At 42.9% G+C, this 20,161-nt stretch overlaps 1 protein-coding gene across 1 annotated transcript in view; it reads left to right on the forward strand.

Annotated features, from left to right (window-relative positions):
• The window catches only part of ptprja (protein tyrosine phosphatase receptor type Ja), a 102,671-nt gene that overhangs the window by 58,287 nt on the left and 24,223 nt on the right, over positions 1-20,161 (forward strand). The window contains exons 16-22 of the mRNA XM_048607138.1: positions 4,442-4,643; positions 9,254-9,372; positions 10,042-10,129; positions 12,830-12,880; positions 14,642-14,653; positions 15,438-15,519; positions 18,357-18,447. Of these exons, the coding sequence (XP_048463095.1) occupies positions 4,442-4,643; positions 9,254-9,372; positions 10,042-10,129; positions 12,830-12,880; positions 14,642-14,653; positions 15,438-15,519; positions 18,357-18,447 (645 nt within the window). The remainder of the gene's footprint in view (positions 1-4,441; positions 4,644-9,253; positions 9,373-10,041; positions 10,130-12,829; positions 12,881-14,641; positions 14,654-15,437; positions 15,520-18,356; positions 18,448-20,161) is intronic.

Consider the following 20,161-nt stretch of genomic DNA (forward strand, 5'->3'; position numbering starts at 1 on the left):
TCTGCTCCTATGATGCTGCTTGGCCTGCTGTGTTCATCCAGCCCTGCCCCTTTTGTAAGTCTTTATGTTAACTGCATTAAGAGCAATAACCCTCATCAACCTCATCTCATCAAAAGCTTTAATTTAAGTAAATGTGGTTTTCCCTTCAGAAATCCATGCTGTTTTTCCTTTAATTAGTTCTTATTTTCCCAAGTGACTGTTAATGTTATCCCAAAAATTCCCATCGCTGAGGTTAAACCAACAAACCTAAAGGGGATGGACTTAACTTTGCATCGTTTTTTTGGAAGAACTGTGCCATTTGCATTTCTCCAGTTGTCTGGCGAAGGAAGGACTTTGGAGTCTGAGGGAGGTTTGCAAAATCACAGCCATTGCCTTTGCAGTTTCCATTGGCTCTCTCTCCCATACTCAACAGTATTTGCCTGCTTGCTAAAGATAGATGCAAAGTATTCATTTAAGTTCTCCAGCCTTGCCCCTGCCTGGATGGGTAAATCATCTTTTTGGTCACTCATCAGTCTAACTACTCTCACCACACTCTTACTAATTATTTGCACTGTTACAACAAAGTTAGGAGAGGTGAAATGATGTCTTTCCTCATCCCATTCATTTATCTGTCACAACTAAGTTTGAATTGAAAAAGGGAGGTGATATTGTCAATTTTATATCACTGTTTTCAGCTCCATATTGGAAATGAGTCACTCAGAATCCTTTAGTAACAACTATAAGTGTTTATTACAAAGATATGAGGATCATTAGCAAAAGGTTTTAATTGTACACGTGTGTATTTATGTAGGCTGTGTTTTCTGATTTCTCTGTCTGGCTTTCTTTCCCCACCACCCCCGAAACGTTCGCATTGCACATGTGGAAGTTCTGCAATGATTAATTTATTGTTGTAACATGTACTGAGATACAGTGAAAAGTGTTATTTTGTGAGCTACACAGGCAGATTGCACCACACAAAGTGCATCAGGGCTGCAGAATAGAGTGTAGAAAACAGTGTTACAGCCGCAGAGAAGGTGCAGAGCAAGAGAGAGAGAGAGATCTGTTTGACAAGCGCATTCAAAAGTCTGATGCCATTCGTATGCGTATTCAAACTTTTATACCTTCTGCCCAATGAAAGGGGATGGAAGAGAGTACAACCAGGGTGGGAGGGGGTCTTTGATTATGTTAGTTCCTTTCTTGATGCAGCGGGAAGTATAGATGGAGTCAATGGATGCAAGGCTGGTTTGTGTGAAGGACTGGGCTATGGTCATGATTCTCTGTAGTTTCTTGTGGTCTTGGGAAGGACAGTTGCCATGCCACGCTGCAAAGCATCCAGATAGGATGCTTTCTATGGTGGAACTATAAAAATGGCAAAAGTCTTTATGGACATGCTGAATTTCCTTAGCCTCCCAAGGAAATAGAGACATTATTGTGCTTTCTTGACCATCGCATTGACGTGGGTGGATCAGGACAGATTGGTAGTTATCATCGCTTCCAGGAACCTGATGGTCTCAACCATCTCCACCTCAGCAGCATTGATACACCCAGGGGCGTGCCCTCCACTCCACTTCCTGAGGTCAATGAACAACTCTTTCATTTTGCTGACTTTGATGGAGAGATCATTGGTTTTACACCATGCTGCGAAGTACTTTATCTCTTTCCTGTATTCCATCTCGTTGTTTGAGATCTGACCTATAACAGTGGTTTCATCAGCAAACTTGTAAATGGAGCTGGGGCAGAATTTGGCCACACATTCGTGAGTGTATAAGGAGTATAGTATGGGGCTGAATACACAGCCTTGCGGGGCACCGGTGTTGAGGATTATGGTGGAGATGGTGTTGTTGCCTGTCCTTACTCATTGCGGTCTATGGGTCAGCAAGTCAAGAATCCAATTAGAGGGGGGAGCTGAGGCCTGGGTCTTGGAGTTTAGGGATGGGTTTGTTTGGAATTATAGTGTTGACGGTGGAACTGTAGTCAATAAGTAGGAGCTTGACAGATGTATCCTTGTCATCCAGATGCTCTAAGCATGAGTGTAGGGCCAGGGAGATCTGTCTGCAATGAACCTGTTGCACTGTTAGGCGAATTTCAAAAGATCCAGGCAGTCTGGTAGGCTGGAGATGATGTGAGCCATGACTAACCTCTCAAAACACTTCATAAGTATGGAGTTTAGAGCCATCAGGCAATGCGCGTGTTGTGAAATGCTCTGCCAGTAAAAACCAGGGCATCACCCAAAAAAGGTACAACTTAACTGAGCAGATGGGACAGAGTGACATCACTGGCAAGGTCTCTCTGCCTGAGTTCAATATGGTTTACGCCAATAAACAAGGTCACACAACCCTTCTCTGAAAGTGCTGCCGACTCAGATTTGAATGATGCAGCTTCTGATCTTTACTGTTTAGCATCATGTGCTTTGCAAACTGTTCTTGTCAGAAAGCTCAAGATATGTGTATGTCCAGCTGATGATATCAGTTAATATTTTCAAATAACACCTCTTCACAAGCATTGTATTATCCACCTGTCTGCAATAAGCTTAATTTTTTTTTGATTCAACTTAAATTTGATCTCTTTCATTATCTAGTGACCTCCTGGATTTTTTTGCCCCAGTTTTGCCCATTGTGGAAATATACTTTGACTGTTCATGAAGTGTCTCTTATTTACACTGAAATAGAGCTACTACGTGTGATGTACATAGGATCCCAGTCTGGGGTGGACATCTCTGGGTCTGCTTTCCTTTTTTACCCAGAAGTCCTCTTACAACTGAACAGCTTTTTCCTGCCCCAACACCAAATCTCTGTGGCCTGGCGTCTGCTTTATTTATTTCTTAAGCGCACTGTTCAAAGATGTTATGAGCAGGTGAGATTTGAACCCAGGTCTCCTGGCACAGAGGTAGGAACACTACCACTGCAACATAAGAGACTCTCCAAGCCTACTTTATCTTTTTCTTCATTGTACCGGAAGTCTACACCCAACCAAACCACTTTCCCACCACCAAATCAATGTGACTTTTATTTTTAAACAGTTAATCGCCCATGTAGCCAATTAGAAATTTACATGCAAAGCTCATTACCGGTGACGCACGCTATCAAAAGTGTGGGAGGTGTTGGCAGAACAGCAAGGGGCTACATTACCAATCTGCTTTCTTTTCCTGGGTCTGCTTTACAGTTATTTTAATCAATGTGTTTGGATGTGTTATGACAGAACATGGGCAGGTGGGACTTGAGCACAAACCTTCTGACCCAGAGGTAGAGACGCTACCACTGCATCACAAGACCCTCATTTGAGTCTGCTTTATTTTTCTCATACTCAGAAATGCAATCACGCACAACTAAACAACTTTCCCACCACCAAAATCACCATGACTTTTTTGTGTGTTTTTTTTCCAAAAGTAGTGACCACCACCAGTTTAAAACAGCAGTTTAGTCAATTCAGTATTTATACGCAAAGTCTGTTAAGCCATCAAAAGTGAGGGGAGGGGGTTTAATGAGAGAAAGAAGGGACTAAATCAAAATGGAGTTGGAGGGGGAGAGAAAGCTCTGTATTCCCTGTGTTGCCCACCTTGTCTAACGGCATTGAGACCATTGATGGACACTACATGTTCCCTCTCCAAAGGCACCCAGGCACGAATGTAACTGGGCCTGTTTTACAAAGGGCTCAGGTGATGATTTCCAGCTGGGCAGGCCATTCATTCCCTGTTACCAAGGGAACTCATCAACTCCGCAGAGAGCCTAATTATTGATTCCTCCATGGGCTTTATATGGGTTATCACAAGAACTTAAAGGCAAATTGCTCAATGTGTAAATCTGTTCAGAAAAAGAAACGGAACTTGTGAAATTCGTCGCAATGCAATATTTTTAAAAACAATACTGGATCACATCATGTCGTCATATGTGAGTGATTTTGTTTTGTTGTAAAAATTAACACACAGCTTATGTAACTCAGTTTCCTCCCAAAACACTTTTGAGGACCTTTCCTCTTCAAAATGTTCCTGTTTCATTTCTGAAGGTTTTGGAAATCACAAAGTATGTTTTGGGTTCTTGTTCTTCAAATTATACCCAAAAGTTTCTTTTAAGTTTCTGATCGTACTGAGCTATTCTTGATCACCAGTGGTAATTACCCAAAATGGCCTCCATAAAATTAGAAACAGGACTGGAGATTGTAAAGGATGATGAAAAAGTCTGTACATTGTTACGACTCTTGAGCTATTGGAGCGATAAAACATACGAGTGAACGAATTGGTTGTACAAAGTTCATATGTGATCTTAGTTTTATTCAGGAATAATTTGTGTCTTACCTTTTCCCACGAGTGAATGAAAGCAGAGCTTAATAGAAGCTGTTTAGATGATTCACTGAAATAAAATTGATGATGTTTGGCTTGTTAATGGATCGGAATTGATGAGTCAAGTGGCCAGCCTCGTTCTGCATGTTGTTTTGCTTTTAAGGTTTATTTTTCTTTTTACTACAGGAAGAAGTCCCAATGCAGCAGTTCTCGAAACAGCCTATAATTCTGTTGTTTCAACTTATGTAGCCCAAGTTATTGATCTTAATGATGGAGTTCGAAAAACCAGGGCACCAGCTCTGGTTACTCCCATCACTGTCACTGTAGGCAACAATGATAAAAGTCATGGATATGTTAATCAAGAGTTGACTCCTTTAACCGCATACCGGTAAGTTCTGCGATAATACATGTTTAATCAATTACTGGAAAGAAACTGCACTGTTCTGAAATACAATGTGATTATTATCTCTCACATCTGTAATATTATTGGGGGAAAAAAAAATCACTCCTTTCAGAGACTTCTGTCCCACTCATATAGGAAGGTATGGGACCGTTATTTGCCTCCTCACCCATTTAGGAAGATATTGAATGCAATTTACTTTCCCACCCAGCACGTTATCCATAAACAGCAAAAGAAAGTTAGATGTTAGATTGAAATAGTACTATCTAATTTCCTAGAAACACAGTTTATGTGCAGGGGAAAAGGAGGAAGATGGTCTTGCTGTAGCAAGTTCTATACAAGGGTGATGAGAATGACTGATGCATTTTAACTATTGGTCTGATATGGAGGTCGTTTAGTAAAATGGTAGAGTCCCTGTCTGTGGGCCAGAACTGTGTCCAAATCCCATGCATTGAATATACATTTCTAATGTGTGTAAACAGGTTGATTGTCAGTCTGTAAATCATTTCACGATATCAGAGGCAGGTTGTAACAACAGAGGAGTTTCCTGGCCAGCCATTCTGCAAAATGCAGTAGCAAACAGCTGCAGTGCCTTATCCATAAGCATGGACACCCACGCTCAACCCTTTGTAATGCAGACAGGAGAAAAGACAGATGCTATTTAGTTCCCTGTCCTCCGTTTCTTTCATGGTCAGTGGTGAGCACGTTTGTGCTCAGTTTACTTTTCAGAAGCTGTGTTACAAAACTGATTTGTAATAAAGCCAATCCTCACTTCATATTGCAGTTGCATTACTGAAAAGCACAACGTTAAGTAAAATGTTATTAACTGAGGCAGAATTTCCCATTAGAACCCATATAAGTACTGCCGCTGCCCACAAAGTCTCCTGCAGCCTCACAGCACTGCCCATTTTCAGCTGGGACTTGTGATTCTGGGTCTGCACAACCTTCCCAAAGTAAGTCCAGTGAGTGCAGAATTGTGGGGTTGATGGATGGATGGATGAATGGTTGGTTGGTGGATAGCTGGCTGGTTGAATGGGGTGGAGGGACTGGTCAGGTCTGGAGGGTACTCGGGTCAGGTTGGATATTCAGGTGAGAGGGTGCAGGTTGGTGGTGGTGAAATTGTGATGTCAGTTCTGATGCTTTGGTCAGTTACTCTGGCTAAACACTGATGTAGAATTGGTATTTGCCTGGTTTAGAAACAACGTTTTCCAGTTTAAGAAACAAGCAAGCCCTGTGTATTTGGATTCAGTCTATGACAGTGGGATCGGTTTCAAAACCTTCTTTGCAAGGTCCAACACAGCTCACATCAGCCACTTTAGCACCCATGCAGGTGTCAGGACTTGTGCAGTGTCCCCAGCAACTTAAATCCCTATTACACTGCTCTAAACCATGGAAAGTTTGGGTTAGTAATGCATTGTAACTGAAATATTTTTATTACCACAAAGACGGGGAGAATCGCAATGTCTTTCTTTAGTTCCATTGTCATAATTCCTACCAGATTCACCAGATCGAGAGTATTTTAGCAATAAACTGAAACTACTTGGACTCGGGCTATTCCCCTTGGACCAGAGAAGACTGAGGTGGGTGGTGACGCATAGGTCCAGTAGCTTCAGCATGTTAGATAACAAGGTGTAGAGCTGGATGAACACAGCAGGCCAATCAGCATCAGAGGAGCAGGAAGGCTGACATTTCGGGCCTAGACCCTTCTTCAGAAAAAGGTTCAGCATGTTGTCTGTGAAGATGGTGTCACTGGGGTCTTGTTCTTGTTTTAGTCGTGTTGTCAGTGTTTCTCTTGCTAGTGGTATGTCTATCAATGTGAATGGGGCAGTAACATCAAATGATACCATGGTCTCGTCATCATCTATTCTTATGTCCTTGATGGCATTGAGGAACTCATTGGGTTGAGTGGGGTGACTTGCTGACGAGGTGCTTTAGTCTCCTTTGTAACTCCTTGGCTAATCTGTGTGATGGCGTGCCTGGCAAGGCACCATGTTGAAGCTACTGGACCTATGCCTCACCACCCACTTCACCTTTAATGGCCAAATATATAAACAGATCAACGGGACACCCATGGGATCACCTATCTCCGGACTAATAGCTGAAGCTGTGATGCAGAGACTTGAAAGTATGGTCCTTCCGCTAATCCAACCAAAACTCTGGATACACTACATGGATGACACCTTCGTCATTATTAAACAGACCACACTAGGGGAGACACATGAACTAATAAACAACACTCTCACCAGGATCAGATTCACCGGAGAAGAACAAACAGCTCCCATTCCTGGATGTCATGGTGGAACGCAGGACAAATGGGGCAATTCCTAATAAAGGTACACAGGAAAGCCACACACACTGACCAAGTACTGAATTTCGACAGCAACCACTCTCACACCCAGAAACAAAGTTGAGTGAAAACTCTATTTAAACAGGCAACAACACAGAGCTACGCCAAAAAGAAGAATATCTCTTCCAAGTATTCAAAGACAACGGATACCTGAAAAACTGGGTCAGAAGATGCCAATCACATGAACAACACCAGGAAGATACTACACGCCCCAACACACTCATCACGCTACCTTATAACAGGAACACATCGGAACTGACCACAAGACTCCTACAACCACTGGGCATCAGATTAGCACACAAACCCACATCAACCCTACACCAACTGCTCACCCGAACCTAAGACTCACTACCCACTATGGACAGGACCAACATCATATATAAGATTCCCTGCAAAGACTGTGACAAACATTACATTGGACAGACAGGAAGAAAATTAGCCACAAGAGTACACAAGCATCAACTAGCAACTAAAAGACATGACCAATACTCACTTATCTAAATCCACATGGATAAGCAAAACCACCAGTTTGATTGGGACATCACCAGGATCCTGGGACAGGCCAAGCAGAGACAAGCACATGAATTCCTAGAAGCCTCGTTCTCCACTAAGAAATCCATCAGCAAACACGTAGAGCTAGACCCTATATATGCTCTACTGCAAAGGAAAACCAGAAGTGAGGTAATCCAGCTCAACAGACACCAGAGTTTAAATAACAGGCGGGAAAACACAACAGCGCTTCATCGGAGGCTGCACTGATGATGTTACCCAGCAGGGTAATGAAACGTCTGCAAAACAATGAACCAGCTCAGCGAGCCAACCAACAACAACACCCACAACCCGAGCTACAAATCTACTCTAAAACTTCAAACGTACAAACTTTAAAAACAAATAGTGCATTTAAATAAAATAGCTTTTACTAACCTAAAAGGAAAATGCAATTATTTCTGTTCCCCACCCCCCCCCCCCCCCCACCCTGCTCATCCCTGCGTCTCACCTGTGCTCCCACCCTGTGACTGAGTGCCCATTAGTAGGTTGCTAAGAGGAGAAAAGCAAGTGAGGGAGTAAGAGTGGATGCAGGCAATAAGAGAAGAGAGACTGTTGGGTTGGGGTGGGGTGCAGTGAGCAGGAGGGAGTCGTGAATTGAAGCAACAAGCGGGAGGGGAAATGGCAAATGCGAACAGGTTGGGGTGGGAAGCGGTGTGCAGAAGATGGTCAACGGGCAAGTGGGAGAAGGTTAGTGAGAGAAGCAATAAGCGGCACAAGGTTGGGGAGGAAAGGAATAAGGTGAAGTGGGTCTGGAAGGAAAGTGAAGTGTTGTCAGGGAGACAAGCAGAAGATGGTCAGGGAGGGCAGTAGTGATTAGGAAGTGAAGAGGGAGAGGCTTGGAGGGGACAGTAAATGGCAGGGACTACTCCACATTGGTGTAAATGGGTTACATGAAAAGATGTTAAAGCGAAATTCCCAATGGTCAGTGTGAACAGCAGGCTCATTGTATCCACTCACTAGAACAGAACAATCCTGAATCTAGCCACTTAAAGACTGGACTCAGTGACCTCTAATGACTAAACTTCAGATCTTTGGAGAGAATTGGTTAATATCTGTTCCTTTGACTTGATTGTTTCAGTGTGGATATAAAACTGAAGGTACAAAAGGGTTATTTTTTTAGCTGGTGGTTTAGTGGTTTTGTAAAGAATAACATTCAGAGACATTTTGCCCCTTGATTTATCCAAAAGTTTGTACCAGCCTCATCATGATTCGAATGGAATTCATATGTGGATTCCAATGGACACTGAGTGTCTTTGTGCAAATGACGTATTTCTCAACCCCCTCGACCAGCAATAAATTCTTTGGTACACGTCACTTGCAATATGTAGATAAAGTAGAGAATGGAGTGGCCCCATCTTATGAAGGAGAGCCATTGTTCCTCCTCCTGCTGTTGCATGTCTCCCAGTGCATGTTTGCAGTGCCAATTCCAAGAAATCTGACTCATTTGCTGTAAAACAGGAAGATGCCCAAAGCCTGGGGCACCCTATAGTGGATGTTCTCAGGGAGTACTGCTCTCAATTATAGAGGTTGTTTCTCTGGCTTCAGTAGTACTGTTCCCTCTCGTTTGATTGTAGCAAGAAGTTTTCATTTTCTTAAAATAATTAGGCTTCCAGTTTACAGTATCCTCCCAGGAGCACCCTTCAGACAATCCATTGCAATGCCCTCCCTAACGTTCTTTACTTCCTGCTCTTTCTTTTTTCAGACTCAGCTTGGCTGGATTTACAAAAATAACATTTGGTGCAGACGATAAAATCGTTTCAAATACATCCTTCTATTCGACCTATGAATATTCGGAGAAGATTTTCTTGAAACAAAATCCAGGTTTGTTTCAGAAAAAAAAACAGTTTACATGACTTGGAATGTGTGTCCTGCATCTTCTTTTTCATTCATCATAATATAACGTTTTTAACCTTTTTTGTATTTTATAAGCATTCTGCCCCCATATCCAGGGATTTAAAACATGCCTGTTTCCTTATCTGCCACAATAAAGCTATATTTATTTAATCACACTAGTCCATGTGCTTTCGGATTAAGAAGACTGCCAGTTGGAATCTGTATTTTTTTTTTGCTCCAACTGATGCCCATTGCAGACTGCACTAAGATTGTGTCAGACTTACTTCAAACAATAATGAAAATCTTCTGACTTTTTAATTCTGTCAGTCTGGTCTAAATATTAACTCAGGTTTCAATGTTGGCAGGATAAAGTGCTAAGCCCCTGGACCAACCAGTTTCAGCTGGTACACTATATTCTGACTTTATTAATGAAAATTCAACTCCCTTCAAACAATAATGTATTTTGTGGAGGAGGAGTAAATTGGAGAAGTTGATTACTGAATGTGGGATAAAATATAAGTCCAAAATCTGTCGCCTTAGATTGCAGTGTTCCAGTCATAATTGCTACTGAGTCATAGCTTCTCAAAAAAGAGTGAGAAACGTTCTTTGATAGCAGCCTGCGAGATGTGTTCATGTCTGTTGCTGTGTCTATTCCAGATGTTATTATTGGAGCTGTGGTTGGAACTATCCTAGGGGCAGCAGTCATAATCCTGTTGGTTGTGCTACTCTTCTGGTGGAAGAGACGGTGAGTCAAATCCCTGATCTGTGCATCACGCTCATCCCTTTTTACCAATCATGTCTCACAACTTGTAAATAGTTTTTTCTACCTCTGCATCTTACTGAATGAGCCTTGAAGCTTTTCCACCCCTAGGTGTTGTGGGAAGGATGTCTACTCCATGAAATTTAAATACAGTTGCCGAAAAAAATGATTTAGAAGGATCTAAGCATCGTTCGAACAGGTACCTGAACAGCTTGATGTAATGTTGAGCCAAATATACCAGGAACGTCTCAGCCTGTCTGTACTGAGTTAACTGATCTCAGTGGGTATGATGAGTGCAGGCGAACAAGGCTATTCAGTCTATTTTGCTGTTTCAGAGACAACAAGGTGTAGAGCTGGATGAACACAGCAGGCCAAGCAGCATCAGAGAAGCAGGAAGGCTGATGTTTCGGGCCTAGACCCTTCATCAGAAATGGGGGAGGGGAAGGGGGTTCTGAAATAAATAGGGAGAGAGGGGGAGGCGGATAGAAGATGGATAGAGGAGAAGATAGGTGGAGAGGAGACAGACAGGTCAAAGGGTTGGGGATGGAGCCAGTAAAGGTGAGTGGAGGTGGGGAGTTAGGGAGGAGATAGGTCAGTCCAGGGAGGATGGACAGGTCAAGGGGGCGGGATGAGGCTAGTAGGTAGGAGATGGTGCTGGGGCTTGAGGTGGGAGGAAGGACAGGTTAGGGGGGCGGGGACGAGCTGGGCTGGTTTTAGGATGCGGTAGGGAGAGGGGAGATTTTGAAGCTTGTGAAGTCCACATTGATACCATTGGGCTGCAGGGTTCCCAAGCGGAATATGAGTTGCTGTTCCTGCAACCTTCGGGTGGCATCGTTGTGGCACTGCAGGAGGCCCAGGATGGACATGTCGTCTGCGGAAAGGGAGGGGGAGTTGAAATGGTTCGCGACTGGGAGGTGCAGTTGTTTAGTGCAAACCGAGCGTAGGTGTTCTGCAAAGCGGTCCCCAAGCTTCCGCTTGGTTTCCCCGATGTAGAGGAAGCCACACCGGGAACAGCGGATGCTGTTTCTTTCATTTGAAATGTAGTTTTATTACCTTTCATCACTGAATTCATTCCTTGCTGAATAATCAAGTTTTATGCCTCCATATCCCTTCCCAAATATTGCAGATATTAATCTCTCCATATGGAAGTGCTTCTTGATGTCAGTCCCTGGATCTTTTTGCTGATTTTGTACATTCATGTCTTTAGCCTAAACGAATAGCTTAACTTAAAACAAGGATCTGTTATTTGCCATTCACTTTTACTGGCAAAAGATTTCACTTAAGTGCTCAAATGCATCCTGTGCTTCCCAACCCTCATCAGATTCCATCTTATCAATCTATTTTCATTTTATAAGTCGAGGAAAGGCCTCAAGCTCTTGCTCTGCACTATTTCCAGAATTCACATTGGTTCACCAGCAATGAACACCATTCTTGATTTTCAATGTGACCAGAGAACTTTGCGCCTCCAGTTTGTTCACCATTAAATGGACTTGGCCACTTTCACCTTTTTTAATGTTGTACAGGAGACAGATGAGGCAAGTGGCTTTGATGCATTTTAAGTGAAGCTAGATCACCATAAGAGGGAAGAGGAACTAGAAGATTCTGACAATAGTTGAATGATGAAGGATCAGAGTAGGCTCAAATGCAGCATAAAAGCCAGCATTAACAGGATGGGCCAAATGGCCTGTTTCTGGAGTTAAACTATGTGTTTGTTCCCTTCATTACTTGCTGTTCTGCAATGACTGGGAAATATTTTAGTTGTGAGTCTGATATCAACTGCCATATCTCTTTAAACCTCTCCTGTAGCTACTTCAATACCATTATTTTTATGATTGTCCTTAATGTAGATGGTCTGGACAAGGTTGAAAAGTGAATTCACTTACCCAAAATTGATCTGTTCTTGCTACTCCAGGATATTCATTGTCCCTCCACAACCTAAAATATTCTCGATAATCATTAGCAACATCAGAATAATCTTCAAATCCTTCCTTTCCTTCCCTAAATTGGCCACTTTGGTTGTCTCAGAAGGACAGGAAGATCAACTGTGGGCCGTCCTGCCCAGGTTTTAAATCTTAGCTGAGGTACAGCATCACTCCACTAAATTAAATGCCCTTCCCACCTCCAAATTGACCATCAGCGAGACTTAAAGATTCCACCCCTCATTTTTCCCCTAAAAATTGAAAATCAGACATGTGGCAGTAGCATGGTGTTTTATGCTTTGTATTTAAGCTCATGCCAAAAATAACTGTTGCAGTGCACTTCCTATCTTGGCCATGCCATCAGGTAGAATAATAAATTGGATTCAGGTACTTTCCCCACTGGGAGATGCTAAGTTGAGCTCAGTTGCTTTGCAAGATGGTATAAAACTGACTCCAGACATCTCCAACAAGGAGGCACTATCCTAAGGCGAGGCTGTGCTCCTTTGATTGTGCAACACTGAATCCCAGCTAGGCACAAAATGGAGGCTGGAAAATTCCCTTCCAAAACCAAGATAATCCAAACGATGCTCATCTGCCTTCATTATTCACACACACGGGCATATGTCATCAGTAGACCGAAAGAAGAAAAGAATAGCGCTGGCCAGGTGAAATAATTCTGGATGCAGGAGCAATGTGTTGCCTGCTAGTAAATTGTGTTACCATCTGAGTTCATAGTTATCAATGTACTATTTCTGTCTCTTCACAGAACCAAGTCCAACAATGGGAATTTAACCCAACTTCCAATCCCAGATATCAGGTAATTCTCTTCTTGGATATTAAGACAAAGTATAAAAGGCAGAGGATTATCTAAACAGTAGAAAGACAAATTTTATTAAGATATAATTTTGGTGGGTGTGGGTGCCCAAGTGAAGTAGGAAGAGCAACTACCTGCAGATAATACTTGTCAGAGCAGTGGGGGGCATTGAAGAGCGAAATAGCAAGAGTAGTATGTTTCCATAAAGAGAGAGGGTGGGACCATGACCAGAGAATCCTGGATGTCAACAGACATAAAGGATACGATTAACGAAGAAGAGCAGTTTATGGCAAATACTGAGGGCTTAATATAGCAGAGTCCCTAGAGGAGTGTAGGAGGTGGAAATGCAGGGAGGAACCTAAGGAAATGAGGAATGCAAAAACAGTGCATGAGAAAACAAGTAGAACTAAGGAAATCCCAAAGGGATTTTGTAAATGTATAAACAGCAAGAAAGTAACTCGGGAAAGTGTAGGGACCGTTAGGACCATAAAGGTAATCTGTGTGTCGACCCGAAAGATGTGTGCCAGGACTTCAATGAACACCTTGTGTCAGTCTTCTCAATGGAAAAGGACCGTGCAGGTATAGACATTGGTGTGGAAGACAGTGAAATAGCGGAAGAAATCAACATAAAGAGAGAGAAGAGGCGCTTAGGAGTTTAGCAGCCTTTAATCGTGGGTAAATCTAGGGGTCTAGATAAGAAAGCACTTTCTACAGTAGTCAAAGGATCAGTAACCAGAGGGTGTATAGATTTAAAGCCAAGAGGTAGAAGGCTAAGAGGAGAGATTTTCTTCACTCAATGGTGGGAATCTGAAACTTACTGCTTAAAAGGGTGGATGAGTTGGAGACATGTAAGCCGCATTTAGATCTCCACTGACTTTGCCATAGCATTCAGGGCTATGGTCCCAAAGCAGAGAGATGGGACTGATGTAGCTAATCTTTATGGACTGGCACAGACATGACGGGTGAAGTGGCCTCCTCCTGTGCTGCCAGTGTCTCTGAATCTATTTCATAACACCGTCCACCTAGAGGAATGCCAAAGGTGCTTGGGAAATCAGAAATAAATGAATCCCAGGTCTAAAAAATAGCAAAGAGATGGGCATTGAGAAACCTCTCAAAGGAGGACAGAGTGGTGAAGGAGACCAAGACCGGGGCAGTGAATGCCAGGATATGATGCATAGTTGCCTGAAGTTTAGTGATATTGAGAGGGAGCATAGATAACTGGAGTGAGAGGAGGGATGCATTTTGAGCATTATGGTACTGCAGGAGGTTACATAGGGACGGATGTGGCAAAGAATTAAAATGAGGATAACAATTTTAAATTTAACTTATCAAAACAGTAGATGCTAAAATACCTTACCAAAGGTTAGATGAACGATGAGCAGAACTTGGTGCTGGATATCATAGAAGAATACTTTGGGATATGTTGAGGTTTACAGAGGGTGAGGGATGGCAAGTTGGCTGGGCCAGCATTGTGCTGTTCAGGGCTGGAAAGATAATGGTGTGGCTGAGGGTTTCCGTGAATTCTTTGACATATTTTAGTCCTATTTGGCGCTTATATGGTCAGTTGATATATTGAGACCGTTAGGCCAAGTTACCCACTGATAACAAGGAGAGAAGCATTCAGTCATGGTATCTCCTCAAGCGTCGTTTTCCTGGCACACAGCATCAAAGTAAAAACCACCTTTACAGGATGTCTGATGCATGCATACGTTGGCTAATAATTAAAACTCTCTCTCTCTCTCTCTTTCCACCCCGCCCCTGCAGGGAAGCAAGACGGTAAGTCCTTTTTATTGTAGCAATGTATCCATCCTTTGCAGTCAGATGACTCACTAACACTGAGTCTAGTCTTATTTCGACTTCACGACCACTTGAGCAATGTATGAGAAAGCTACTGATAGCCATAGAATAAGTTTGAGTGGAAGAATCAAATAATTTTGCTGTCACAATAGCCAAATGAAACAAAATATGCCTTTAGACCCAGTGAACAATGTCAGTATGTCTGCTCTCCCTGTAGTGATCACTGCGTTGCATGCATTTGTAAATTACGGAGGCATTCTCTGTGCTAACACTCATTAACAATGTTGTGTCTGCTTCATGTTACTGGTGTAATGTTTCTTGTTGCTATCCAATTTGTTTAGTGTCTATCCAATTTGTTTAGTATAGGCAGATGACGGTTCCTGAGAATGCAAGCACTTCATGTACTGGAAGCTCATATGAAAAAGAAATCCAATAAGTGATTTTTAATTAGTGTCGGGACTAGAATTATGGAATTAATGCTCCTCGTCTTAGCTGGCTCCAAAGTAAATGGGACTAGAAAAAAGAAACCTGCATTAAACTAACCTGAACATGTTTAGAACAGCATCAACAAGGCTTTACTTTAAATTCAATCTGTGCTGCACCTGATTCCAGATTGATTGCAGCACTGCACTGATAAAATTCTATGCTTTATGACCCTGCATGTTCTTTTAAATATCAACATTTTATTTCTCCTCTGGTCTGCAATTTTGAAAGTTCTAAATGAATTAATGAACTTATTGATATGCCTTGTTACTCTTCTTAGTGCCATCAATGTGGAATACTTTGAAGGATATTTCAGTAAGCAGCATGCTGACTCTGACTGTGGATTTGCTGAGGAATATGAGGTTAGAGTATTAATTCTATTCAGTAATTTGTTTCTATATCCTCCATTCTGCTTTACTTCCATTCTGATCTGGGGCAGGCTGTACTCTTCTCAGGCCAGTGTTTTTTTTTTCTTAAATCAATGCTTTAGCATTATCTAGGTTTATAGGATCTTGTGTTGTCAGAAAAGCATTCAGCCTAATAGTGCAGCTTGCATGTGGAATTCGTGAGGCTGTCTTCCTCACTGACCCTGCTATCGCTGCAGTTCTGTTATAGCTTCACCATGCTGCCAAAGGACTTGGTGTTGCTGTAAATCCTTCCTCATCTCCATGCTCACATTAACCATTGGGTAATCACATTGCAACCATAAAACCTAGGAGCAGAAGTAGGCCATTCAGCCCATCCGTTTTATCGGGGTGTCTGACACATCAGTTATTTAATTTGAAGGACCCTACAAATTAGCAATTCTGTCTGTCTGTGCGGCGTGTGTGTGTGCGTGTGTGTGCGTGTGTGTGTGTGTGAGCGATCTAATTCTGCTGCCTTGAGAATTATATTACTATACTCATTTATGATACATGTCAAACAGCAGAAGCAGCTTCGACAGATAGGGCTAAGCGATCCCACAGCCAACAGATCAGCTCTAAGCTCTGCATTCCTGCTACATTCTGTAAGGAATGGTTGTAGACAAATTGAAAAAAACCATAACATGAGATGGAGATGCCTCAAATACCCCCATCCGGAACAACAGGGGACACACAGCCCATCAGTCCAAAAGGTGAGGCTGAAAAATTTGCAGCAATCTTCAGCCACAAGTGCCCCCAGTAGGTGATTCATCTCAGCCTGCTCCTGAGGTTCCCAGCATAACCAAAGCCAATAGTTGACCAATTTGATTCACTCCATCTGATGGCAGTAGAGGTTGCAAAGACTATGGACCCTGACAATACTCCAGCAATGGTACTGAAAATATATGCTTCACACCACTCCACACTCCCAACCAAGCTGTTCGGGTACAGCTACAACACTGTTATCTACCTGACAGTGTGGAGACTCGACCACGAAAGGAAGACAAACATGGCAAATTACCATCCCGTTGGTGTACTCATGATCATCAATGACGTGATAGGTAGGATGGTCAACAGTGTTAAGAAGCAACACTTGCAATAGAATAACGCGGCTCTCTGACACTCAGTTTGGGCTCCACCAGGGCCATATGGTTCCTGACTTCATGATAGCCTTGGTCCAAGCCAGGACAAAAGAGCTGAACCTCATTTTTGAGGTGAGTCATTGTCATTGAGATCAGTATAGACATTTGACCAAATGTGGCATCAAGGACCCCCAGCAAAACTGGAGTCAAGAGAAAGTTGCCCACTGGTTGGGCTCACCGCTGGCACACAGAAAGATGGTTGCGGTTGTTGGAGATCTCAGCTCCTGGACATCTCTGCAGGAGTTCCTCAGAGTGGTGTAATAACCTCGACTGCTTCATCAATGACCTTCCCTCCACGATACTGTCAGACATAGAGTTGATTCACTGATGACTGCATAATGTTAAGCACTATTTGTGACTCCTCTGATACTGAAGCAGCCTATGTCTATGTGCAGTAAGACCTGGACGCTATTTAGGCTTGGGCTGATAAATGGCAAGTAACGTTCACACCATGCGAGTGCCAGGGAATGGCAATCTCCAACAAGACAGAGTCTCACCTTTGCTCTTTGACATTGCCATTGTTGAGTCCTGCACTATCAACATCCTCAGAATTGGGATTGGACAGTTGCCAGATAAGTACCATGGCTACAGGAGAAGGTCAGAGGCTAGAAATTCTATGGAATACTACCCACCTGTCTGGATGAGTGGTACTCCAACAACACTCTGAGCTTGACGCCATCCAGGACAAGGCAGTCCACTTGACTGGCACCACATCCACCACTTTCAACATTCTCTCCTTCCACCACTCATGCCCGGTGGCATCAATATGTCACATCACCAAGCCTCCTTCAACAGCACTTTTCAAACCCACAATCAAGAAGAACAGGGGCAGCACTTATGTGGGATAACTACAGCCTGCAACTTGCCCTCTAAGTTTCTCATCATCCTAAATTAAAACTATATCACTGTTCCTTCACTGTGGCTGGGTCAAAACCCAGAAACTCTCTTCCTCACAGTATTCTGGGTATGCCCTCACTCCAAGGCTTGTAGCAGTTCATGAAAGTAGCTCCCCACGACTTTGGCAATTAGGATAGGCAATGAACGCTGACCTAAGCAGCAATGCTCATATCCCAGGAACTTATTGGAAAAAAAACATATTGTTTGGAACCAATATGTTAACAGTCACCACATCTTTACAACACAGTTGAAGCAATAAGTGTGACTAAACTTGGCAGATCAGTAAGAGTCTGCTCCACATCACAAAGGCTGCTTTATCAGCTAATTAAACCAGGAAATCCTGTGATAGATTGCTGAAGAATGCTGAATCATTGACTATTGTCATAAACCCAGTGAAGAAATCACAGAGCTGAACACAATATGCTTGAAATACAAATCGGGCTACAAATACGAATAGAGTGGGATATTAAACACAATGAAATTCCTTGCCACCTTTAAACTTCGTAAGGCTCCGAAAGCTTGTGTTTTCAAATAAACCTGTTGGGCTACAACCTGGTGTCATGTGACTTCTGAGCTTCCCTTCAACGAATAACTGAACTGTGACCCTTGACCCTTTTACTTTTCTTACCTCTGGGAAAGGCTGGGTTAGAAATAAACCTGAAAATTTGAGACATTGCTTAAGAAGGTTTTAATGCATTTTTCAAGTGGGAAGGCCAACTTCCCAAACAAACCCCTCACTCCTGGATCTCCCCTTTCTAGGAACTGAAGACAATTGGAACCTCGCAGTCAACACAAGCTGCACAGCAACCCCTGAACAAGCCGAAGAATCGTTACAATAACGTCTTTCCCTGTGAGTACCTATTTCAATGTTCAATCTATTTATCTGCCTCCTTTCACCCTTTTTTGACACAGCTTTTAAGTGCCCTGTATGTCTCTACTCCCTTCTCCTTTATATATATCCCTCTCTCTACCTCACCCCTCACCCCTCTCCCTGTTGCTTTAAATTCCCAATTTTCTCTTTCCCACCCTTCCTCTTTCTTGAGACGTTTTTAAGCATTTTGGTAGAACTGAGTAGCTTGCTAGGCCAGAGGACTGTTGGCATTGCTGTGGTCTGGAGTCATGTGTAGGCCACACCAGGTAAGGAAGGCAGATTTGCTTCCAGAAAGGGCACTGGTCAACCAGGTGTGGTTTTACGACGATCAACATCATTAGATCTTTAATTCTAGATTTTTTTTTTTAAAGCATTCACATTCTGCCACAGTGGGATTTGAACCCAGATCCACAGAGCTTTCCTGTGTTTTTGGATCACTAGTTGAGCAACAATCCCACAACATCACTCCCTCACGGATCAGGATGATGCATAAATCAGTACATGCTAATAGACCAGTAATAAGTGGTCCATCTGTTTCGGTGATGTACAAGGTTTCAGGTGTCTATCCTGAGGATCTATGTTGACATTTAAGGTAGATAATATGATTGCTTTGGCTGTCAGACCGGTTATATAAGCAGTTGGCTTATCATGTGTGATCTGCACTGCATTGTGCCAGTTTCTTGAGTTTATTTCATGTAAGATGCAGAAGCAATGGTATTTACACTTACATCACAGCCAATGTTGACTTACAGTGCATGTCATTTAGGTACATTGCTAGGACGGAAGTAAAGACGTCAGCTTTTCTGATAGTATCAGTGAGATTTGTCAAAGTGACCACATGCACTGCCTGACTCACGTCTGCAAACTTTTTAATGTTGCAGTTACCTGCTTCGACCCCATTGGTGTGCTTGTTTGCCACAAATGGGAGTTTGGAATATGTATTTGGCATAGTTCCTTGGCTGGCTTTCTTAATGTGCCACTGTGGAGAATTGTGTGGCACTTTGGGTTTCAGAGCGCTGAGCGCTCATGCACATTCTAGCCCAATGACAACTTGTAGAACGTAGCTTGTGCCTGTCATGAAATACCGGAACATTGTTTGGTGAATGAGAGAACTCTCATCTCGACTAAGATTCTGTTGTTTCACTGACAGCTGCAATGTTTATTGCAGAGTCGAGCAGTTGCAAATACTGCTGCCCTGATGCTATAGTTTTGAACTACCCACCTCCTCCTCGCATTGCATTGAATTAGAATTTATTGTCACATGAAATCAAAGCTTTGATTACAGTGGAAAGTTTACAAGTCACCACTTATGGCACCATCTTAGGTACAAATTCTTAGGGGGAACAAAATTAGAAAAATAAAGAAATTAAAAAGTTCAGAATAACAGTCCTTCAAACCCAGTCCACACTGGTCTTGACTCCAGTTCATGCCAGGCCTTGACTCCAGACCATGCCGGGCTTCATATCGAGGCCGCAAGTCCACACTGAGGCCATGCCAGGCTGGGAGACAGCCACGCCAGATCCGCACTGAGGCTGAGAGCCCAAGTCCGCACTTTGTGCTTTCAAGTAATTACCAGGTTGTCATTGATCCGTCGCATCATTAAAACAAACACTTTGTGGATTTCACAAGTTTCAAAATCTCCCCTCCCCCCCACCGCATCCCAAAACCAGTCCAGCTCGTCCCTGCCTCCCTA

This window comes from Rhincodon typus, chromosome 17, assembly GCF_021869965.1.
Source record: "Rhincodon typus isolate 14 chromosome 17, sRhiTyp1.1, whole genome shotgun sequence".
Classification (NCBI taxonomy): domain Eukaryota; kingdom Metazoa; phylum Chordata; class Chondrichthyes; order Orectolobiformes; family Rhincodontidae; genus Rhincodon; species Rhincodon typus.